The sequence below is a fragment of the Thermobia domestica genome, chromosome 1 (assembly GCF_964235325.1).
Source record: "Thermobia domestica chromosome 1, izTheDome1.hap1.1, whole genome shotgun sequence".
Classification (NCBI taxonomy): Eukaryota; Metazoa; Arthropoda; class Insecta; order Zygentoma; family Lepismatidae; genus Thermobia; species Thermobia domestica.
The window spans coordinates 387,488,484-387,508,780 of NC_137454.1; the positions used below are offsets into that span (position 1 = coordinate 387,488,484).

A 20,297-nucleotide genomic window follows, 5' to 3' on the forward strand; every position below is an offset into this window, starting at 1 on the left:
CCTGGTTCGATCCTCTACCAAGTAAGTTTGTGGTTGACAACATTGTGTTTGTGGGTTTTCTCGGGGTACTCTCGTTTCCTCACACATTCTCATTCCACCAATTGTTCCGTCATCATTCGCTTGCTTTATCACCGTCTTCCTTAGCTTAAAGAGCATAATCGTGGGACGTTAAACTGAAATATTTCTATTCATTTTTCAAGTAAAGATTTTATCTCTGTCCTTAACGCCCTACCTGAACTCCCTCCTGGTTACATGCTTAGAATACTCTCTTTGGCGAGAATATACCCGGATGCGATTCGTAGCGTGAGCTCATGCGATTCGGATCCCACATTAAGCTGTAGATCCACGTCTCATACAGTCTCGGTGCAGGAAACGTTTTCCAAGAGTCTACGAAAATCAACGGAGTCCTACCACTTATAGTTTCGAGTGGTTTGGAAGTCTATCGTAAGCTTCACAACATGAAACGAAATTAGATCACGATAATCTCCTGAATGTTATACTGTACATGCATACTGCAAAGCATTTTTGGTTGCATAATGAGAAAGGTTACATACCTAGTATCGAACAATTAAAAAAGTACCGTAATGCATTTTATAGTAAAACGTTTAGCTTCAGCGAATATTCTCTGATGTTCAGTTGCACCAACCGAGGATTAATATGTGGATAGGGATAGAACTAAAGTTAGACATCGAACTGAGGATAATCCGTTGCCCCAACAGGATCTGCAAATTATTTCGACCACTCATTGCATTAAGATAAATCAATGAAAACAGTACATTAATCCGTTTTTAAGGATTTGTAGGGAATCATAGATGTGAATTAGTTGTTACTATGGTTATCTCATTCGTCCCTAAAGCAAGAAAGAATGACATTTGTACTAATACTGTCATTGGCCACAATGAAATCGACATTTCACCAAATTTCCACTCCTTTATTTTATTATTTATATCTTTACTGTAGTTTGGGAATTGAAGAAATATAGTTTCTGATGGACACCTAGTACAGCTGAACACAGAAGTATAATTTGAGATTATTATCTTTATGAGATTCTACCCTACTGCATAACAGTCTCTTGGGCTCAATTGTATTTTATGACATACATGGCTACATTCGTCTATTTAACAGACCTGTTGGCATTTTAACTCTTTTATAATTTTGTTTTGGAGTTGAATATGTGCTTGCACAGGAACTCCCACAAATTGGTTTACACTGTTTGATAATTCGAATCAAAATAAACAAAATATGATTTTTTTTTTAAGTCACAAAGATGTCCAAAACACCACTGATGATGTTTTAGTGTGGAATATGTTCAAAATGTTCTCCATTGGCACCAATACATTTTCGGCAAAGCTATGGAATAGACCAACAAACCTGTGATATGGTTTGCATTGGAAAAGATTAACAGGCAGTCTCAATCACCTCTATCATGGTATCCAGCATACACGGTTTTGTAGTATACACAGTGTTTTTCAGAGTTCCCCACAGAAAGAAGTCTTACGGTGTTAGATCGAGAGATTTGGGTGGATACTTGACACTTGCTCGTCGGCCTATCCACCTCTCAACAAATGTTTCATCCAGAAATTGCCGCACGTCTCGATGGTAATTTGTCAGAGCCCCGTCTTGTAAAAAAAAAAAAAAAAAAAAAAAAAAATCATTTGGGTACAATTGATGAAGAGTTGACACAAGTTTTCCCTTCAACATATTAAGATATTCTACACCACACTGATTAACAATTCGTTCTTCCGTAACATGGGATTATCTCTTGTCCAGTACACACAGTTGGGGCGATTGATATGGTGATGTGAATCCATTGAATTTAAAAGTCGCCTCATGAGCCTCAACAATGAAATCAGTCAAATGTCCGTTATCGCAAATCTATTCATAAAATACACATCTATCCGGATCATCCTCACTCATTATGTGAAGGAACCTAGGAATGTAGTGTTTCCACTTTGCTTGCTTTAAAATACGGTAAACTTTTGATTTACTTACACATAATTGACCTGAAGCTTGTTTTATACACATTTAAAAGAATTGTGTTAAAGTTTATAATACAGCATGCACTTTCTTTCGTCCACTACTGATTTCTTTCTGTCACACCGTCTATTTTTCAGATTCATATAGCTTGTTTCCTGTCAAATTTCTCTCGTAATTTCATAATTGTTACAAGTCACGATGGAACAGAGAGAAATTCTGCCTGCCACTGTATTGCTAAACAAAAACGGTATGCTATCGTGTTTTCAACAGTGAATCAAGTAGTAACTATATTTTTGTTTTTACCACAAAAGTATAATCACCTAATGTGTATATGTAACACTTAAAACAATAATTAATTTTACATTACCATCGCCAATTGCTAAAATTATACAAACCCAACTGTGAACTACTAAAATGCACATTGTTAACTTAGTTACAAGGGACCTATTTACGTAAACCAGTGCTTACTTACTGGTGTAAAGCGAAACCAACTGGCGATGCAAATGTAAACTTAAGCCGAAATTAGAGCTTTAAAAAAGTTGATCAATTAGGGTCGCAGCAGGGTTTCATGTCATGTAACTGTTAAATAAATTGTCGTGGTGACCACGACACAGCCCTGTGGGGACCTGAAGTAACATAATGCAAGATATTACGCCGTATATTCGAAAATGATGGCTAACCCTGAACGTAAGGTGAGCTAACATTACCTAACATGTTCTACCCTATCCTACATTTGAAAATAATGGCTAAACATTGATGCTCAGTTTCACCAATGAAGGATTAAAGTCAGATAAGATGATCCGTTGATTATGTTCATTTTTAATAAGAATCTTACATCGTTGCACCAACAATTTGTGAGAAGGGATTAAGTTATCCACGAATAATCGGAAGTTGCATAAAACTATCATGTTTACGATATGACAGCATGTAGTATCGTACATTTGATTGGCCTAAATGTGATCAACTGATTCACGTAGCATGTGTTAACTCTTTGCTACTAGGTATGGAAAGGAAACGAACGAAGAAACTTCAATTCTCAGGAAGGCGAATATGTCCTAATGCCGGTAGGCAAATACAATCATATTCTAGGAAGAAAAAAAAATGCCATATCAAATACTGAAAAGGGGTCTGCATTAATGATACTTCAGAATATCAGGGGTGCTCAGTTTAATTTTATGGATAATGTATTATATCTAGGGCTCAGATATCCAAGGCCAAAAGTAAAAAGTAAAATAAATAAATAAATAAATAAATAAAAAAGATCCTTATTGGCCTTTCAAGTGAAAGAGGTTTAAAAGGAGCAATCTTCTTTTCTTACGTCATGTTTGGCTACAAACCACACTGAATTGCATACAAATATTCTCTTCTTTTAAATCCAACATTTAGCCTTGTACTGAAATATAAGGTAGGGTAGAGAAGAGTAGAGAGGGTTAGGGTTCCGTACGTTAGGGTAGAATAATGTATATTACGTTAGATTATGTTAACTCAATGTTTATACATCATTTAAAAATGTGGAGTTGGGTAGAGCAGGTTACGTTACTTTAGCTCATTTTACATTGAATGTTTAGTCATTATTATTAACTGTAAAGTAGGTTGGTTAGGTTAGATTACGTTAGCTCACTGCATGACCGCGTCACGCTATGACACTTTATTTGACAGTTAGGCAAGAAGAAATCTGCCCCGCGATTCTGGTTAGTAAACTTTTTAAAGCCCAATTTTGGCTTAAGTTTACACTTGTATCGCCACTTTGTTTTGCTCTACTGCAGTAAGTAGCACTGATCTACGTAAATATGTCCCTTATAAATAGAAATTAAGTAAACAAAGTTTATTTTAATAATTTACTGTCGGGTTCGCATAATGTAACTAACTGGCGATGTTAATGTAAATTTGGACGCGCCTTTTGGTAAGACTTATTGTACAAATCCACACTTAAATTCATTGCATACATATTTTTTTTCTGTGAATATCTGTGTGCTCTTTCCTCTGTATCTTGAACAATCATGTTTGGGATGGAGACTTTCATTTCTCTATGGAGATTCATTTTAGGATGGCTTCAGTGTACTACATTACTAGAAGTATTGAACAAAAAATTAATCAACTTGTGCTAGGCGAGCACGAAAAAGCATAAATAGTCTAATCAAGTCAGGAGCACAGTGGGGTTTGAGTGGTAGCGATGGGAGCATCTGGAGGGAGTGGGCGCGTCAGTGACGTTGGGTATGTGCATAAACGAAAAAAAACACTTACATTACATGTTGAATTATTTATTAGTACGTTACTAAATATGTTATGGTCAATATCCCGATATGTTCCTATTCCTTGCACATTTGTGTTCCAAAGTAAGGTAACACATTACTAACATACATTTCACACCTATGTAGATTCGTTAACTCTTGAACACTTCTGTAATCGCGCGTCATGAATTAGCACACTGACTTCAGATATTTCATCTTAGTTCGTGTACTGTACATAATGGCTAGGTGATAAGAGAATCCGTGTTTAACGGGTTAACATTTGATTAATGTACTTCTACATAGATATCTATCGCAAAGGTACACTGAGAAAAATTTGTTCTCCGGACAGAGGGATATAGTACAAATATACGGAATCCTCTTGCTTACTACATAAATCAGTACGGAGCAGTTATCCGTATGCTACATAAGCACTGCCCTTAGATGTTACATCATGCCGTTGCAGGATGTCTGATATCTAACAGTCTTCCTTATATTACATACATATATGTATGTTACCTTCGTCAGCTATCGTACGTTCATTTGTATGTGCGATCCTGACCGCCTATATTGTTTCATACATAAAGTATGTACAGATGGAACACATACAGAAAGTATTATAAAACATTCGTTTTCAGTTATACGTTTGCTGTACGTTAAGTCCGAAAAATACAGGATTTACAAATGTAACATACGATTTTACGTATGTCACATACATTTTTTGTCAGTGTAGGAACAACATATTTAGATTATTTACTCGCTGGTCTATTAAAATAATATTACAAATTTGTTCTGTAAATTTTACGAAACATGTGGATCCATACAGTAAATCTGCACCCATTTATATTTTAATGTTAACTATACATGTCAGGTAATTCGACATTGTGGTTTTAAAAATGTTACTGCTTACTTCTTGTTGAAACACGATGCATTCATTATTCTTTTTTCGATTAACAGTTCACTAGCAAGCAATAGTTTATATTCTAGAATTTTGGTAAAATTTGAAGAACGTGCCAACAAATTTAGTGCAAGGATAGGAGCAATACTAGTTTTTGGCATACAGAGTTAGCTGTTCTGATTTACTGCTCCGGATTATTTAATTTATTTATTTTCACGTTTAATTCTGTAATATTTAATATACAAAAGCATATTAAACTTTAATAAAGCAAAATTATAAATATTTAAAATGCCAACAGCTCTGCTAAGTGACTCAATGGAGCTGTGTATCTCATAAAAATAATTGAACCCAAGAGAATAGCATTCATAAAGATAACGACCTTAAATGTAACGCAAATAGCCACCTAAACCTACTTTCTTCAATTCACTAACTATATTAATGATATAAACTATTTAACAAAACAAATATTAAAATAAAGTAGTGCAAATTTGGTATTTTAGTCGTTTCATTATGGTTAATGATAGATTATTCGTAAAAATAGTATTCTTTCTTGCTTTAAGGACAACTGAAATGGCCACAGTAACAACTAACTCACAGCTGTGGTTCTCTACAAAACGCTAATCATCGATTAATTTCCCGTTTTCGACGATTTATCTTAATCTGATGATTTGTTGAATAATCTTCAGATCAGTGTTGTTGCAACACATTATCCTCAGTTTGATCATTACCTTTAGTTTGATTCCTATCCACAGATTAAACCTCGGTTGGTGCAACAACTTAGTATATAACTTATAGTAACCTAACCTAATCGACACTAATTGTTTTTGCTCCTCCGTATCCTACCTTACATTTCAGTACAAGGACTAAACGTTAAATTTAAGACAAGACAATATTTGTGTAAAATTTTGAGTAGTTGTGGCCAAACATTATGTAAGAAAAAGGGGTTGTCCCTCTCATTCTCTTGCTTGAAAGAACGATAAAGTAGTATGATCTACCAGAACGGAAAGGTTTATTTATTTATTTATTTATTTACTTACTTTCTGCCTTCAATATCGGGATCCCAGATGTAATACATTATCCACAAAGCTCAACTGAGCTCTCCTAATTTTCTGAAGTATCAGCAGGCCCGTATCCAGGGGGGTCTAGCCCCCCCTAAATTTTGGCTGGTCCCCTAAAATTTTCACGGTAGGCTGGCAAATGGACTATAATATGATGATGAACTATAATATGGTTAGATCGGGCCCCCCTACATTTTTGAGCTGGCTACAGGCCTGAGTATCAGAAACGCAACTTTCTTTTCAGTATTTGTTACAGCATTTTTTTCATTCAATAATATGTTTGTATTTGTCCACCGGCATTACGACATCTACATCTTCCCGAGGAGTGCAGCTCTTTGCTGGCTTTCTTTCCATATCAAGTAACAAAGAGTCGCCACATGCGCAACAATGAGCAGTCAAAAAGTTTCCGGAATGTTGTTGTAGTTTCGACATTCCTGATGCAATCACAATCAATCTTGTACACTACAGTTCTTAGGTTGCCTAATCACAAGGGCGCCGATTTCTCTGTAAATTTGGGGGGGGGGGGTTCAGATGCAGAAGGTATATATATGAAGATTTTAATACAAATTGCACTTAAATTATGCCAAATATTGTATATTCACAAATACAGTAGGGGGGTCCACATGAGTTTTGGGGGGTCCCGGGTCCCTTCGGTTCCCCCAGGATCGGCACCCTCGCCTAATGATGAATCTGACAAGTATGAATAGGTCATAACAGGTAGTGTACGAGTAATGTGGCTGCACTAATTAGTGTATGGTGATCAGTTTGGCGTAATGTTGCAGTTCGAGCAACACGCAAATATCAAGTTCATGAGCAAATTGGGAAATTTGCTTCAGATATTTTTAATAATCTTATAAACAGTTTAGGACTATTGGATTTTTGGCTTTACCCAAAGCTAGAAATAGGCGTCAAAGGTCCTCTTTAAAGAAGAGATCAAAACGAACGTGACGGTCGGAAGATATCAAAAGAAGACTTTCACCGATGGTTCCAGCAATCGCAGGATCACTGAAACAAATGTATGTGTTCCGAAGATGCCTCCTTTGAACGAGATTAAGTACATGTACTTATTTTCTGGTAATAAAGAGCTACAAAAAAAAAAAAAAAAAAAAAATTCCGGGAATTATTACAACATAACACTACATTTTCTTATTAGGAGTACGATTGTCACCGCTAGAAGAAGACCAAGATCAACAGGTACTTTGTGATACTAAGACTGTATTCTTCACATATACAATTACACAAACAGTTAATATATTCCAGTTATTATCATCCATTAGTTATTATTGGATAACTATATATTTTCTAATTCTGGCTTTATAAAAATTTATTTAAGTCGGTCCTTTCGAAAACTACGCATGAAAATTTTCACTTTGTTCAACCTGATACCATCTATTAGCTTGTATATGTCTGTTCGTTACAAGAGATTAAAATTAAACAAAAAAAGAAGAGGTTTTGAGTTACTCATAACTAGTGGCTATATCTCTTAGTCACACTCTAATATCCTCTTGCTACTGCCAAATGAGATGATACGCTTCAGTATTAGTTTCTTCTCACTAGATGGCGTGGTTGTCAGTTTTTAGGAGTTTAATCTACCAATCAATACCCTTGTATATATATTGACCCTGTCTGTCAGTCTGTCCGAGAGACAAAAAAATCCTAAGATATACTTGAATTTCCATCAATTTTGTCGTACATGTAGAAGATCAAACTTTAGGAGTCGAGTTCGTTATTGCACTTGTTCCATTCAGTTTATCCGAAGATATGCCATTTCCCATGTATTCTCACAGGGGGTTATTATAGATGAGTTAAAACTTGGTAGTATGCAACCTAGCTGCACACTAAGGTCAGATTGATTTCATATTCTAACCAAACCCTTTTACAAGGTCTACACGTGAATGCTGCTTGTTAGCATTATATATAAAAATAACTTTCGATTATCTAGAACCACGCATGAGGATTTACACCCACCCATGCCATTTTGTTCAGCTCAGTTAGATCTATAAAATGGCTTCTGCCACTTCGTTAGGAAGTTTTTTCATTAATCGAGAATTCAACATAACGAGTTGAAAATTTCAATAACACAATCTGACAGAGATTCAATTTTTGGATGAAAGTATGCAATTTTCAAGGATTTTACAGTGATAAATTCGAAACTCAAATTAGAATTTCGCTATCAGGGAGACCTTTTGCAGAAATTTCCAGTAATTATACCTACATACTGTAATTTGATTTTGTGGATAATATAAACAGATAATAAGGAATATAATGTAATAAATTAATATCTGCAGTAAGAATTCCACTGTTACGAATAGTTCTCCAGTAATGTCAGTAACTAGAGTGATTATGATATGAAAATATGCATTTTTGCAGCAAAAATAGTGAATTTGAGAAAAGAACTGGTATTTTTATTTTATTTTATTTTATTTTATTTTTTTTATTTTTATTATTATTATTATTATTATTTTTTAACATTTCTCATACTTTCTCAAATGTGTTGACAGTACTGTTCGGAAGCTGCTGGAAACAGCGAGAAAGCATTGAATTATAAAGGTAACCAAGAAAGTTCTGTCCCCTTTTCACCCATCTTCGAACATCGATTTGTCACCTGAGACGTATCTGGAAGATCAAAAATAGTTCTCATCAGCATCGATGATCTGCCAACGATCTGGATGGCCATGGATTCCGTCACTGGGCCGAACGTGGTGGGCCGTGAAGCGAAGAAGGTTTCAAGTGCAGTTTGCACCTCTACTAGGCATTTCAACTGGCGTCCGCTAAGGTAATTGTCTAAAGAATCAAACCGTTGATAATCGGACGGCGCAATGTCCGGGGGTATGGCGGATGCAATAGTGTTTAACATCCAAGGCGTAGAATGGTGTCCCGTGTCATCCAAGCCACGTGGGGCATAGCGTTGTCCTGGAACAGGAGGATACCTTTGCGATTCAGAGGTGCTGGCTCGAGTTTTGAGGGTTTTTTTTTTAAATGCCCCAAATGCTGACAGTACACAGTTGAATTGTAGCTCTGATCAGATGGTAACAGTTCCCGATACACGATGCCGTGAGCAGTCCACCGAACATACAGGAAGACCTCCTTCTGCTGCAGTGCTGGTTTCGGCTGTTTTGGAAAATGTTCATGGGGTGATAACCAGATGACGGCGCCAAGGAGCTTCGTACAGGAGCCACTTCTCATCACATGTCAACACCCTGTCCAGAAATGTCTCCTTCCTCAGACGAGACAGCAAATAAACAAAACGTGTCTGCTCGCGTTATCTTCTGGTCCGGAGTCAAATCATGTGAGATCCAACTTGTAGTGCTTCCCAAGTCGAGTGGAGGTGCTGCCGAATGGTTTCTCCATTCACACTGAATTGTAGTCCCAGTTCCTAACATATCTGGCCACTGTTCGCCTCAATTGCTGCCTGAAGATCTTCATTTTGGACATGTGTTGGTCTTCCGGCATGTGGTGCGTCTTCGAGTGTTTCGTTAAGGTCCTTAAACTTTTTTAACCACCGTTGAACTGTCCGGATAGTCACGACACCTTCACCAGAGGCCTGGCATTTCTTTCGCACCGCTGCAGCGGCGTTTGACCTAAGTTTGAACTAGTACAGCATACACGCCCTTATGACGCTCTATGGAGGTTCCATATTTACTCTGTCCTTAAGCAAGTTCACGGTCTAACTGAACTGCCACAACCAGGTAGTATGTTGGATATTAGCACACCAGCAACTGACCTTCTCCTTATCTCCACTCGTATTCAACTCACGGTGTGAGGGCCAATTGACCAGAGATCTTCACAGAAAGCAACAGAACTTTCTTGGTTACCTTTATATTAACTTAAAATTGTTATATTTCGATTTGTTAGAGGTGAAAAGTTAGTGCAAATGTCTATCCGTAGTATTTCTGTGAACTTTATTTTCCTTGTTTATATTCAGTATGTTTGTCAGTAAGTGATGTCAGTATAGTCGTTTAAAAATGTGCAGCAGGAAAATCTGCCGTTTCCTGAAGATATGCTTCTTGCATGCGTCACATGATACTGGGCCTATTCAAATAACATTTGTAAATGCTATGGGTGCAACAAGCAGAGACTTTTCATATTCTGCCGACAGATTCCCTTGTCTAACAGATGCTGAAATTAAAGAATGCTCATTTGTGGGTTCTCTGATTCGACGGCTTCAACAAGTCAAAAGTTTGAAATATCTAACAGGTAAAAAATAAATAAATAAATAAATAAATAAATAATCATGTTGCAGATACGAAACTTTCTAGGAAGTATAAAGGGCTAAAAGTCTTTCCCGAATTATAGTCTACCAATAATCTGCTAATGTTGTGGGCATGAATTTCCTTTCAAATCATTTTTATCGTAGTTATGTACGGTATTTATGAAATCTTTCCCCGTGATGTCCGATATATTACAACTACTTTCTAAAAATAAATAAATAAATAAATAAAAAATAAAGCCAAATTTGAATTCCTGAAATGTACCTACAAGTACATATTGCATCACAGATCATCGTATCCTTTGAAACTTGATTTAAAAATTTCGTGTATTTTGAGTCCTTCATGCTTTTAAGAAAATGTTGTGTTACTTTATTGGAACATGCTTTTGCTGTTTTTTTTTTTTTTTTTTTTTTTTTTTTTTTTGTCAGATATACTTCAAACTTTTGATCTTGTTGAAGTTATCGAATCGGAGGACCCATAAATAAACGTTCTTTAATTTCAATCTGTTAGACGAAGAAATCTGTCAGTTTGATATGCAAACATTCTGCCTGTTACACCCATAATCTTTAGAAATGTCATTTAATTAGGCCTAATTTCATGTGAAGGATACAAGAAACATATCTTGAGGAAACGCTAGATTTTCCAGGAGCACATTTTTAAAGCACTGGACTAACACAACTATTTAGAAATACACTAAATATAAACATGGAAAAGAGAATCCATAGAAATACTAGGGATAGACATTTACGTACACTAACTTTTTACCTCTAAAGAATCCAAATAAAACAATTTTAAGTTAATTTAACTCAATGCTTTCTCTTTGTTTCCCAAAGCTTCTGAACACTCATCTCAACATCTAAGAATGTGTCAGAAATGCAAAAGAAATGTTGCCAATTCAATTTTATTTTTCTACAAATTCACTATTTTTGGTGAAAATTATGATGACATAACTTATCCATATGTTCAGATTATAATTACTGGACTTACTGAAATTACTGAAAAATACTTGAAAAATATAACTGACAGCAAAATTCTGATTTCAAATTTGAGTTTATGGCTATAAATACAGGGTGGCCCAAAAATAGGACCTACTTTTGGGCTACCTTGTATATTATTGTTCATTCATATTATCCATATGTTTATATTATAATTATTGGAGTTACTTGTATTACTGGAAATTACTGAAAATTGTTTGAAAACTATACCTGACCTGACAACATAATTCAAATTTCAGATTTGAATCTACCGTGGTAAATCCCTTCTTGTCTAGTCATATATTCCGCATTTTAATATTAGAGTATAATTACAGAAGTGAAAATTAAAAAAAAAAACAAAAAAAAAAACAGAAAAACTATTCACATATTTGAACTCAGTTTTCACATATCTACAAGAATCATCTCCAAAAATACTATTTACTTTCTAACAGTCTAATGAATGTTCTTGCCTTTATACTCGATCATTTCATTGTTAAATGGTTCGAAAAAGGACAAAATTCTAAGATTTTAGTTCGTTCTTGTCGAGTCAGTTTCTCAGAACGTTCTCGTTGTGTTTGTGACTTATGTTACAGGCTAATTTTCATGAAAAAGAAAACTCTCAATATCTTTATTTTACATTATATTTACATGAATGTTAATTTTATATTACATTGTTGTAATTAAAAATAAAATTTAAGGAATACATGTATTTTAGGAACTGAATATACCACCTGAATATACGGAAGAAATACAACAGAGGAAATATTTTATATTGTATTCTGAATATCTTCATTTGTTCAAAATTAATGCTCTACTGTTTTGTGTTTAGAAATCACAGGTAAACAGTAGTACAATATCAGACTTACTAAATAAAATAAGTTCAAATGATTATTACTCTTTTATATATATAAGCGAATTAACAAAGGCCTGAACTAAGTTTACTTCAGTACATGGTCCCATACGCACATGGGCGCCCGAAGGGAAGAGCAGGGTGGGGCTCGGGCCCCCCTCTGGCTCACGAAAATGTATACGTAATATAGCAAACCATGTATATTAAATACCAGAAATATCAGACTAATATAGCAACCATGGAGATGGGCCCCTCCCTTGAAAATTTTTTTCGGGCGCCCCTGTATATGCACCATAATTAAATGCGTTATTCTTTCTTAATACAAATTAGTAAAAAAAAAAAAAAAAAAAAAGCTAAAATACTAAAAGGCAACTCTAATATCGATTTCATGAGGCACTTCGGTCTGGAAACATACCTTGAATTACACACTTGATTTCATAATCAGATCGACTCACATTGACAAGCATGGAAAGATACTTGCGCGATTCAAGGCTTAACTTCACTGCCTTATGTATCTTGCATTGTGACCATTTCTCTGTTGTTAGTACTAATATGCTTCTATAATGAGTCTATGAATAGAAAAATACTGTCATGTAACAAAAGTAATACTTTAACAAATAGGAATGTTATATAAATGCTTGAGTATGTACAACGTGTAATCTCAGAAATTACACAATTTTTGGACTTACTTGAATAACCCCACTTTGAGCAACTTTCTCTATTGCTGCCAAAACTCTGTCGAAAAGCTGCAGTGTAAATTCCTTGTCCTTCAGCAAGAGAATTCCGACGATTCCAATTCTGACGACCCACTTGTCAGTTAGCAAGCTTTTTGTCACTTCTTTCATCACATCGTTCCAGGTTTCTTCCTTTTTCATATCATATTCATCTCTTCCTCTGAAAGAAAGAAGTAAACATAAAAATACTGTTGAAATAGTTTGCTTTTATTTTGTTATATTTAATTAATTTATTATTTAATTAATTTAAAGTTCTTCTTCATCTCCGATAATAAAGATGAGATTCCTACTTTTCAAACTGGAGCAGCACTATTTGAATTCGAAGCAGCTATCTCCATCGGAAAAGGAACCATGGGTTCACAGGGTAGAAAACGCACACGCATTTGTCACTTGGACACGAAGTGGTTACAATTTTAAAGGTTTCTGCTCCTGATAGAAAATTACCACGACTTATAAGCGATAGTTCTTTCATTACTATTGATTGAAAGGATGTTAGAAACTGATGTAGAAATGGTTGGAGATTTGCTGATGGTCAATGATAGGGAACCCACCACAAATATAATCCTAGTACTAAAGTACGTTTGTTTTATCTTGGCGCGCTTCCCGCCAGTGCACTTGGTTGGCTTTTAAAGTGCTTTCTCCTACCACTCACGTGCACGTTTTAGTCCAATAAACGTCTTATTGGCTTTGTCGTGTAGGTGACGTCAGTTGTCAACCAGCCCATCAAATGAGGTCATTGCATTTTGGCGGGTATTTGAAGTGCTTAGTTGCCACACGCGAACAATTGTGTTACAGGGACTTGTGAGTGGTGTGGCTTTTTGCTATTTCCTAGCGTATTGTAACTCGCAACTTAAGTGCGGCGTGGCAAGAACGCGTCGCAGACAGATTCATCCTTTAGGCGGAAAGCGTGCAAAGATAAAACAAACGTACTCTAGGAGGGAGGCCCAGTGGTCCAACGGTAAAGCGCATACCTCTGGTGCGTGGGGTCCCTCGTTCCATCCCCTGGGAAGTAAGTTAGTGGTGGACAACATGGTGGGTTTTCTCAGGTTACTTCCACATTTTCATTCCATCAATTTTTCCACCATCATTCACTTGCCCTAATCACTTTCTTCTTTAGCCTCAAGGACGTAATCGTGGGACGTCAAACTGAAAAATTTCTTTTTCATTTTTCCAACTACTACGAGGATATTAGATTCCACATATCTACACGAACGAGACACAATTTTCAAATGAGGAGATAGAGAGCTCGTCCAATAGAAACAAATATATTTTCTGAAATGAGACGAGAACTATCTTTATAAATTCGAGACGAGACAAGACGAGAATTTCCACAAGTCTTGTGAGGAACAAAAGTTTATCCAGGTCTTAGATCTCAAGCAATGATTTAGTGTTACATGATCGATTCATAGAATAAAAACTATTCCCACATAGCATAAGTACGTCCACGGGATGTCCGAGACTGAGCCCGCAACGTACGACGGGACATCCCGGGATTATCCGAATGTGCTCCCGGGACATCCACAGGACTTCAGCGGGAGATCCAGATGTCCGCTAATATCCCGGGATACGGGATATTCAACGAGATCACCAAGGGGTGTCTATTGGTTTTCCCTCGGACCACCTGTCCCATCTGGGACGTCCCGTGGACATCCTACATGGGAATCCTTCAGGACGTCCCATGCAGGACGTCCATGGGATGTCTTCTTATTGTTCCGATAATCCCGGGAACCGAATGGGATGATTGGGATGAAAATGGGACATCCCAGGGACGTAGTGTGCAATGTGGGTTAATTCATAAAATGATTGTGCTAACACGACGAGAATAATAGAGCTCCTTCGTGGCTAAGTGGCTAGCGTACGCGTCTTTGGCGTGGGAGACTCCGGTTCGATTCCTGTTTGAAACTCATGTGGTTCGGATTCCACGTTGATCAGTAAGTCCACGTCTAATATAGCCTCGCTACTGAAAGGGATGTTAAAGTCAAAATCAATTGAATTCAACAAAGAGGACAATTTATTAAAGGTTTAAACATACGTAGGTCATTCCACAATGAACACTAATAATAAATATGGTTTAGATGTTTGTTACGTCATACCCTTCTCGCAATGTGGAATGAAACTAATAACTAACTTCTAGATTTACTAAAGAGAAAAACCAAGGCATACATTTTTTTGCATAAAATTTCCAAAACGAAACTAGACAACTAAAGGTTTTGACAGTCAAGACGAAAATGGAAATGATTATTCTAGAAACGAGACGAGACGAGACGAGACTTTTTAATACGAGACGAGAAAACCTTACGAAAACCTCTCGTCTTATCAAATCTCGTTGGCAATACTTAACCCTTAAGAGATCTGGGGTTTTTGGGCTACTTTTCAGACTTTCAGTCAAGCAGCTAGTGCATCGTCACTATTTATCCTAGGATCACGGTTCATACCTCATTCTCTTCAGAATAGAGCTGGCTTTCAAATGATACCACTTGCATGCTCATACCATATACCAGGAGCGGGAAAAATGATGTCAAAGGGAAAATTTCGGAATGAAATGTTTTTCTCGCAATTTGGGCCCCCCTAGAGAGACCCTGTGTGAACGTAGCCATCTTAAAAAAATCTGATAAATAGTACTTGGTATGTTGAATGTGTGTGCCAAATTTCAAGTTCCTATCTTGAATACCAAGGGCGGGAGAAATTTTATCAGGAATTCCCACCATGCCCCAAATTACCGTAAAACACCATGATCTCAGGTAAAAAATTTCATGAGACATCCCTAATTACCCTAGGGTCATCTTTCGCCCATCATTCTCTTCAGAATAGAACTGCCTTTCAGACGGTATGACTCACGTGTCTCCATCATGTATCTAAGTCGGCAAAATCCCGAAAAAAGGGATTTTTTGGGTCTAAATATCCTTTTTTTCAACTTTTAGCCCCCCTGGACCCCCCCTGCTTTAACGCAGAGATCTGAAAAAAATCTGGTAAATACTACTCGGTGGATTGAATGTTTATGCACAATTCCAATTTCCCAGGTGCAAAAGTAAGCCCGCCAAAAAAATATACCGACAATGTCCCATATTCCCGTATACAGAGGGAAAATTTTAAACATTCCTGAGATACCCCTAATTAAACTAGGGTCATGTTTCACCAATCACTCTCTTCAGAATAGAACTGCCTTTCAGGCGGTACCATTCACTTGTCCCCATCGTGTATCTAAGGCGGGAATAGCCCGTGAAAGTGATTTTTGGCAAAAATTTCCCTTTTTTCAAGGTTTAGCCCCTCTGTACCCCCTGTTTTATCGCAGAAATCTGAAAAATCTGGTAAATACTACTCGGTGGACTGAATGTTTCTGCACAATTTCAATCTTCTAGGTGCAAGAATAAGCCCGCAAAAAATAATACCGAAAATGTCCAAAATTCCCCTATACAGAAGTATATGTTGATAAAAATTCCCTGACACTTTCCTAATTACCCTAGGGCTACGTGTCGCACATCATTCTCTTCATAATAGAACTGCCTTTCAGGCGGTACCATTTACTTGTCTCCATCATGTATCTAAGGCGGGAAAATGAAGAAAAACGGGACTTTTGGGTAAAAATATCCCTTTTTTCAAATTTTTGACCCTCTGGATACCCCCCTGTTTTAACACAGAAATCTGAAAAAAATCTGGTAAATACTACTCGGTGGACTGCATGTTTGTGCAAAATTTCAGTCTTCTACGTGCAAAAATAAGCTCGCCAAAAATACTTTACATACCCCCCCCCTAAAAGTATTACACGAAAATATAAATTTTAGACTTATGACGTCATCACCTCCTATGTCTCGACACAGGAAGGTGTGAAACCATCCGTAATGTCTTCTGCAATGCCTCTGAACTTGAAAAACAAAAAAGAAACCCGGACGAAAAAGCTCAAATAGGAGAGTTATAACGCCATGTACCATGAAACACCCCGTATGGTACAAATTGTACCATGGGACCCCCAAAGGGTTTAACATCCCGATTACGGAACCATTTTGGGACGACAGTGATTCAACGTTTGTCTGTATCAAGTGTATCTTGATCATCCTTCTGTCCTCTGATGAGTGGACAGTGGGGTTCCATTTTACAATTAGAGAGTCACTTGCACTTGTGCGGACTGAGTGTCATTATCTTCAACGGGGCGAACAGTAATCTGAATTACACTTATGTAAGCTCTCTATCGTATTCGCTTGACTAGAGACTAGCTATTTTAATTAAAGCTCGGGAATTAAGTTAATTTTTGCACCCATTTATGTCTTTGGATTTTGGTTTGCTAAAGGCTGAATCTTAGTATCCTTGATGGGACTCGCGTTCACTTTGAGTCAGGTTCTGGCTTGCTCGTGTTCACGCTCAATGTTTGAGCTGGTCGCCAATTGAGGCCGAGAGCTGGGGTCGCGATTTTGGAAATCTGTCAAGGTATTCACCATCGTAAAGCCTTAGGTGAAACAAAGGGAATTGTTCCAACTATCGGTTATCATCATAAAATTGTCCTCGATATGTGCTAGGCATTACAACTCTAATCTACATATGTTCGCTTGTGTTGGTTTAACCCGGAGGACAATGAACTCACTTGATTGAAACGAAAATCAATATATTTTGTCGGTACTGCAGGAAAATTATAGTGTGGCACATAATAGGATAAGACATTAACAGAACTGCCTATGTTTTATCCCTACTTCCGTTCTACTGTATTCCGAATCAATACCAGGAATACACAATTACTGTTAAATGGAGAAGGGACAGAACATGCTGCTGGTCACACTATCTCTTCCTTCCTTGTGACAGTTGCAAACTGCTGCGTGGTCATATTGACCTAACTCGAGTCAATGACCTTTTACCTTTCTAACCTACTTACTGCCTTTATTCTGATAATTTCTTTCATTTTAAATTGAACACAATAGGTGTACCAGTATGTTCAAAACTAAATAAGTAATTTTTACTCATATTTGAGACAAAATGTCTCATTATTTTCAAACGTGTTTTCATTTGTGAGCTCAAGGCAAATTTTCAGGTTCCCATTTAAGATATTTCCTGATTTCTTAAAAATGAGAATGAAATAGTGCGTGATTTGTAATATAATACATGACTGAAAAATAACGATAACAATCTTACCGAAATATTACTATGTTTTACTAGGGTGTAATATTGCTAGGGCTTAACTACTATACAGGAAACCAGATAAAGGATTTCAGTTGTAGCAGAGTGCGAATGGATATGAGTAGCCAGTATGGTGATGCGGCTGAGGCGGCGTATGAATACACCATAAATTACGAGATTCTAGGAAGTAAACAGAATGTGAAACAGAATAAACAGAATAAACATATAGATTTGACCAGACAAGATTCTTGGAAGTTATTACCTGTGTTCTATTAAGATTAATATTGTAATGTAAGTTCATGTAGTTTAATGGTGGAACACTATTGTAGTAATTGAAGCGAGTTTATACTGTGCGATTTGAATATTTCGTGCATATTCATTATACGAATTCATACAAAAATTCATTAAATATATACTTCTTTTTGAATTCACTTTCTGTACCTTCAGCAATTATTTTTCAGGTGTGCACTTGCGTTCCCAAGTTCAAATTCACTTAAGGAGGTCTTGTTAAAAAAACACCAACCACCCTGTGCTAGATGGCCACTAAAAGCACGACTGCTATCTAACCGAATCAGGGCAGGAGTGCAGCAAGGTGCCGCGTGTTACAGCGGGGGTGCGTTCGTAGGAAGCAGGCACAACAATGGTTGTTATACGCTTAAAGAAGGATTCTAGAAAACCACCGTTTTTACGATGTAAAGATATGTTTCTGTTAATGTCATTTGCTTGTTACATTGTGGTGTGCACTTATATTCCCTGGTGCAGATTCACTTTAAGAAGTCTTGTGTAAAATACAACCAACCTGTGCTATGTGGCCACTAAAAAGCAGGAATGCTAACTAACCAAGCAAGGACATGTGCGCAGCATGGTGCCGCGCGGGGATGCATCCATAGCGGGCTACCTCTTCAGCGATGGTGGGTATACTTGTAAACAAGAATTATGGAAAGCCACTGCTTTCACGATACAAAAATATCTTTCTTGTTAAAGTGATTTGCTCGTTACATTCTTCGCATGTCATATTGTCCTTTATTAATCTACCACTCCTTATCTTTTGGGCAAATACGTGCATGCCAGGTTCGACCTTCATTAATATATTTTCACGTAAATACGCATCTCACAGGTAAGAGTACGCCATATTTTGATTACTTACGCACTAGTCCATTAAAATATTATTACAAATTTCTTCTGTAAATTTTACAAATATATGGATCCGTATAAACAATCTGCACAGAATATTTTCCAAGGGGGAGGGATGAACTTTACCCATATACAAATCCAGTCGTCACACACGTACACTACCTATTTAGAGAGAACTTGAAAAGTTATCCCTATCAGGGATGAAAATTTTCTTCTCTAGGGTCATTAAATTTTTCTCAGAGGGGAAGTCCTTGCATCCCCGTCAATTCGCACGCTGCATATAGCAATATATCCATTTGTTCTTAATTTAACGTAGGGCCCGCGATAGCTAAGTGGTAGAGCGTTCACTTCTGGTGCATGAGATTCTAGCAAAATTTCAGCTCGAGGCAAGTGGGTTTTGTGGTGGATAATCACAGTGTGCGTGGGTTTTTTTGGGATTCTTTCGTGTCTTCCCACTTTCTTCATTCCACTATCTCATTCATTATTATCATCATTGTCTCCTTTAACCCACCCGAAGCAGCGCGGGACGTAAAACTCAAAGATTGTTTTTTTTTTTTTTAATTTAACGTCCCAAGATTGTGCTCCAAGGCTAAGGGAGACAGTGATAGAGATGGATAATAATGGTGTAGTGAAAATGTGGACGTTCGTTGCTTGCCAGTTTTTAGAGAATTTATCTGTTTATTTATTTTTTTTTTTTCGTTTGTTGTAAAACAAATATTTCGTTATTAAGGATTGTAATTTTCTTGAAATGAAGGTTTAAATATATTTTAAATAATATGACCGTAGATGTTTATATATGTACTAATTATCTGAATTTCTTTTTGTGTGTTTTTATTTTATTTATATCCTTACCCTTCCTCCTTATCGTATTTGAGAACCCTGTTTCTGTGCACCGTTTCTTGCTTTGAAAAAACACATTTCTCTCTGTCTCTCTTTTTTTTTTTTTTTTTTTTTTTTTTTTTAGAAATGTGTTTCTTAAAATGGGAGTTACCCTAAGAGCACCATTACGTAGCATGCATATGCCTGTCATCTTCCCTCAGGTACATGGGAATGTGTCCAGTATGTGTCTTATGTACCTCTGAGAGACACATAATATGCATAATCTGTTTACATTAAAGTGCGTCTAAAAC

The 20,297-nt window shown here is 36.7% G+C and overlaps 1 protein-coding gene across 1 annotated transcript in view; it reads right to left on the minus strand.

Annotated features, from left to right (window-relative positions):
- LOC145668363 (uncharacterized) overlaps window positions 1-20,297 on the minus strand; it is a 127,902-nt gene that overhangs the window by 95,689 nt on the left and 11,916 nt on the right. Inside the window, exon 3 of the mRNA XM_081736140.1 lies at window positions 12,886-13,090. Within this exon, the coding sequence (XP_081592266.1) occupies window positions 12,886-13,090 (205 nt within the window). The remainder of the gene's footprint in view (window positions 1-12,885; window positions 13,091-20,297) is intronic.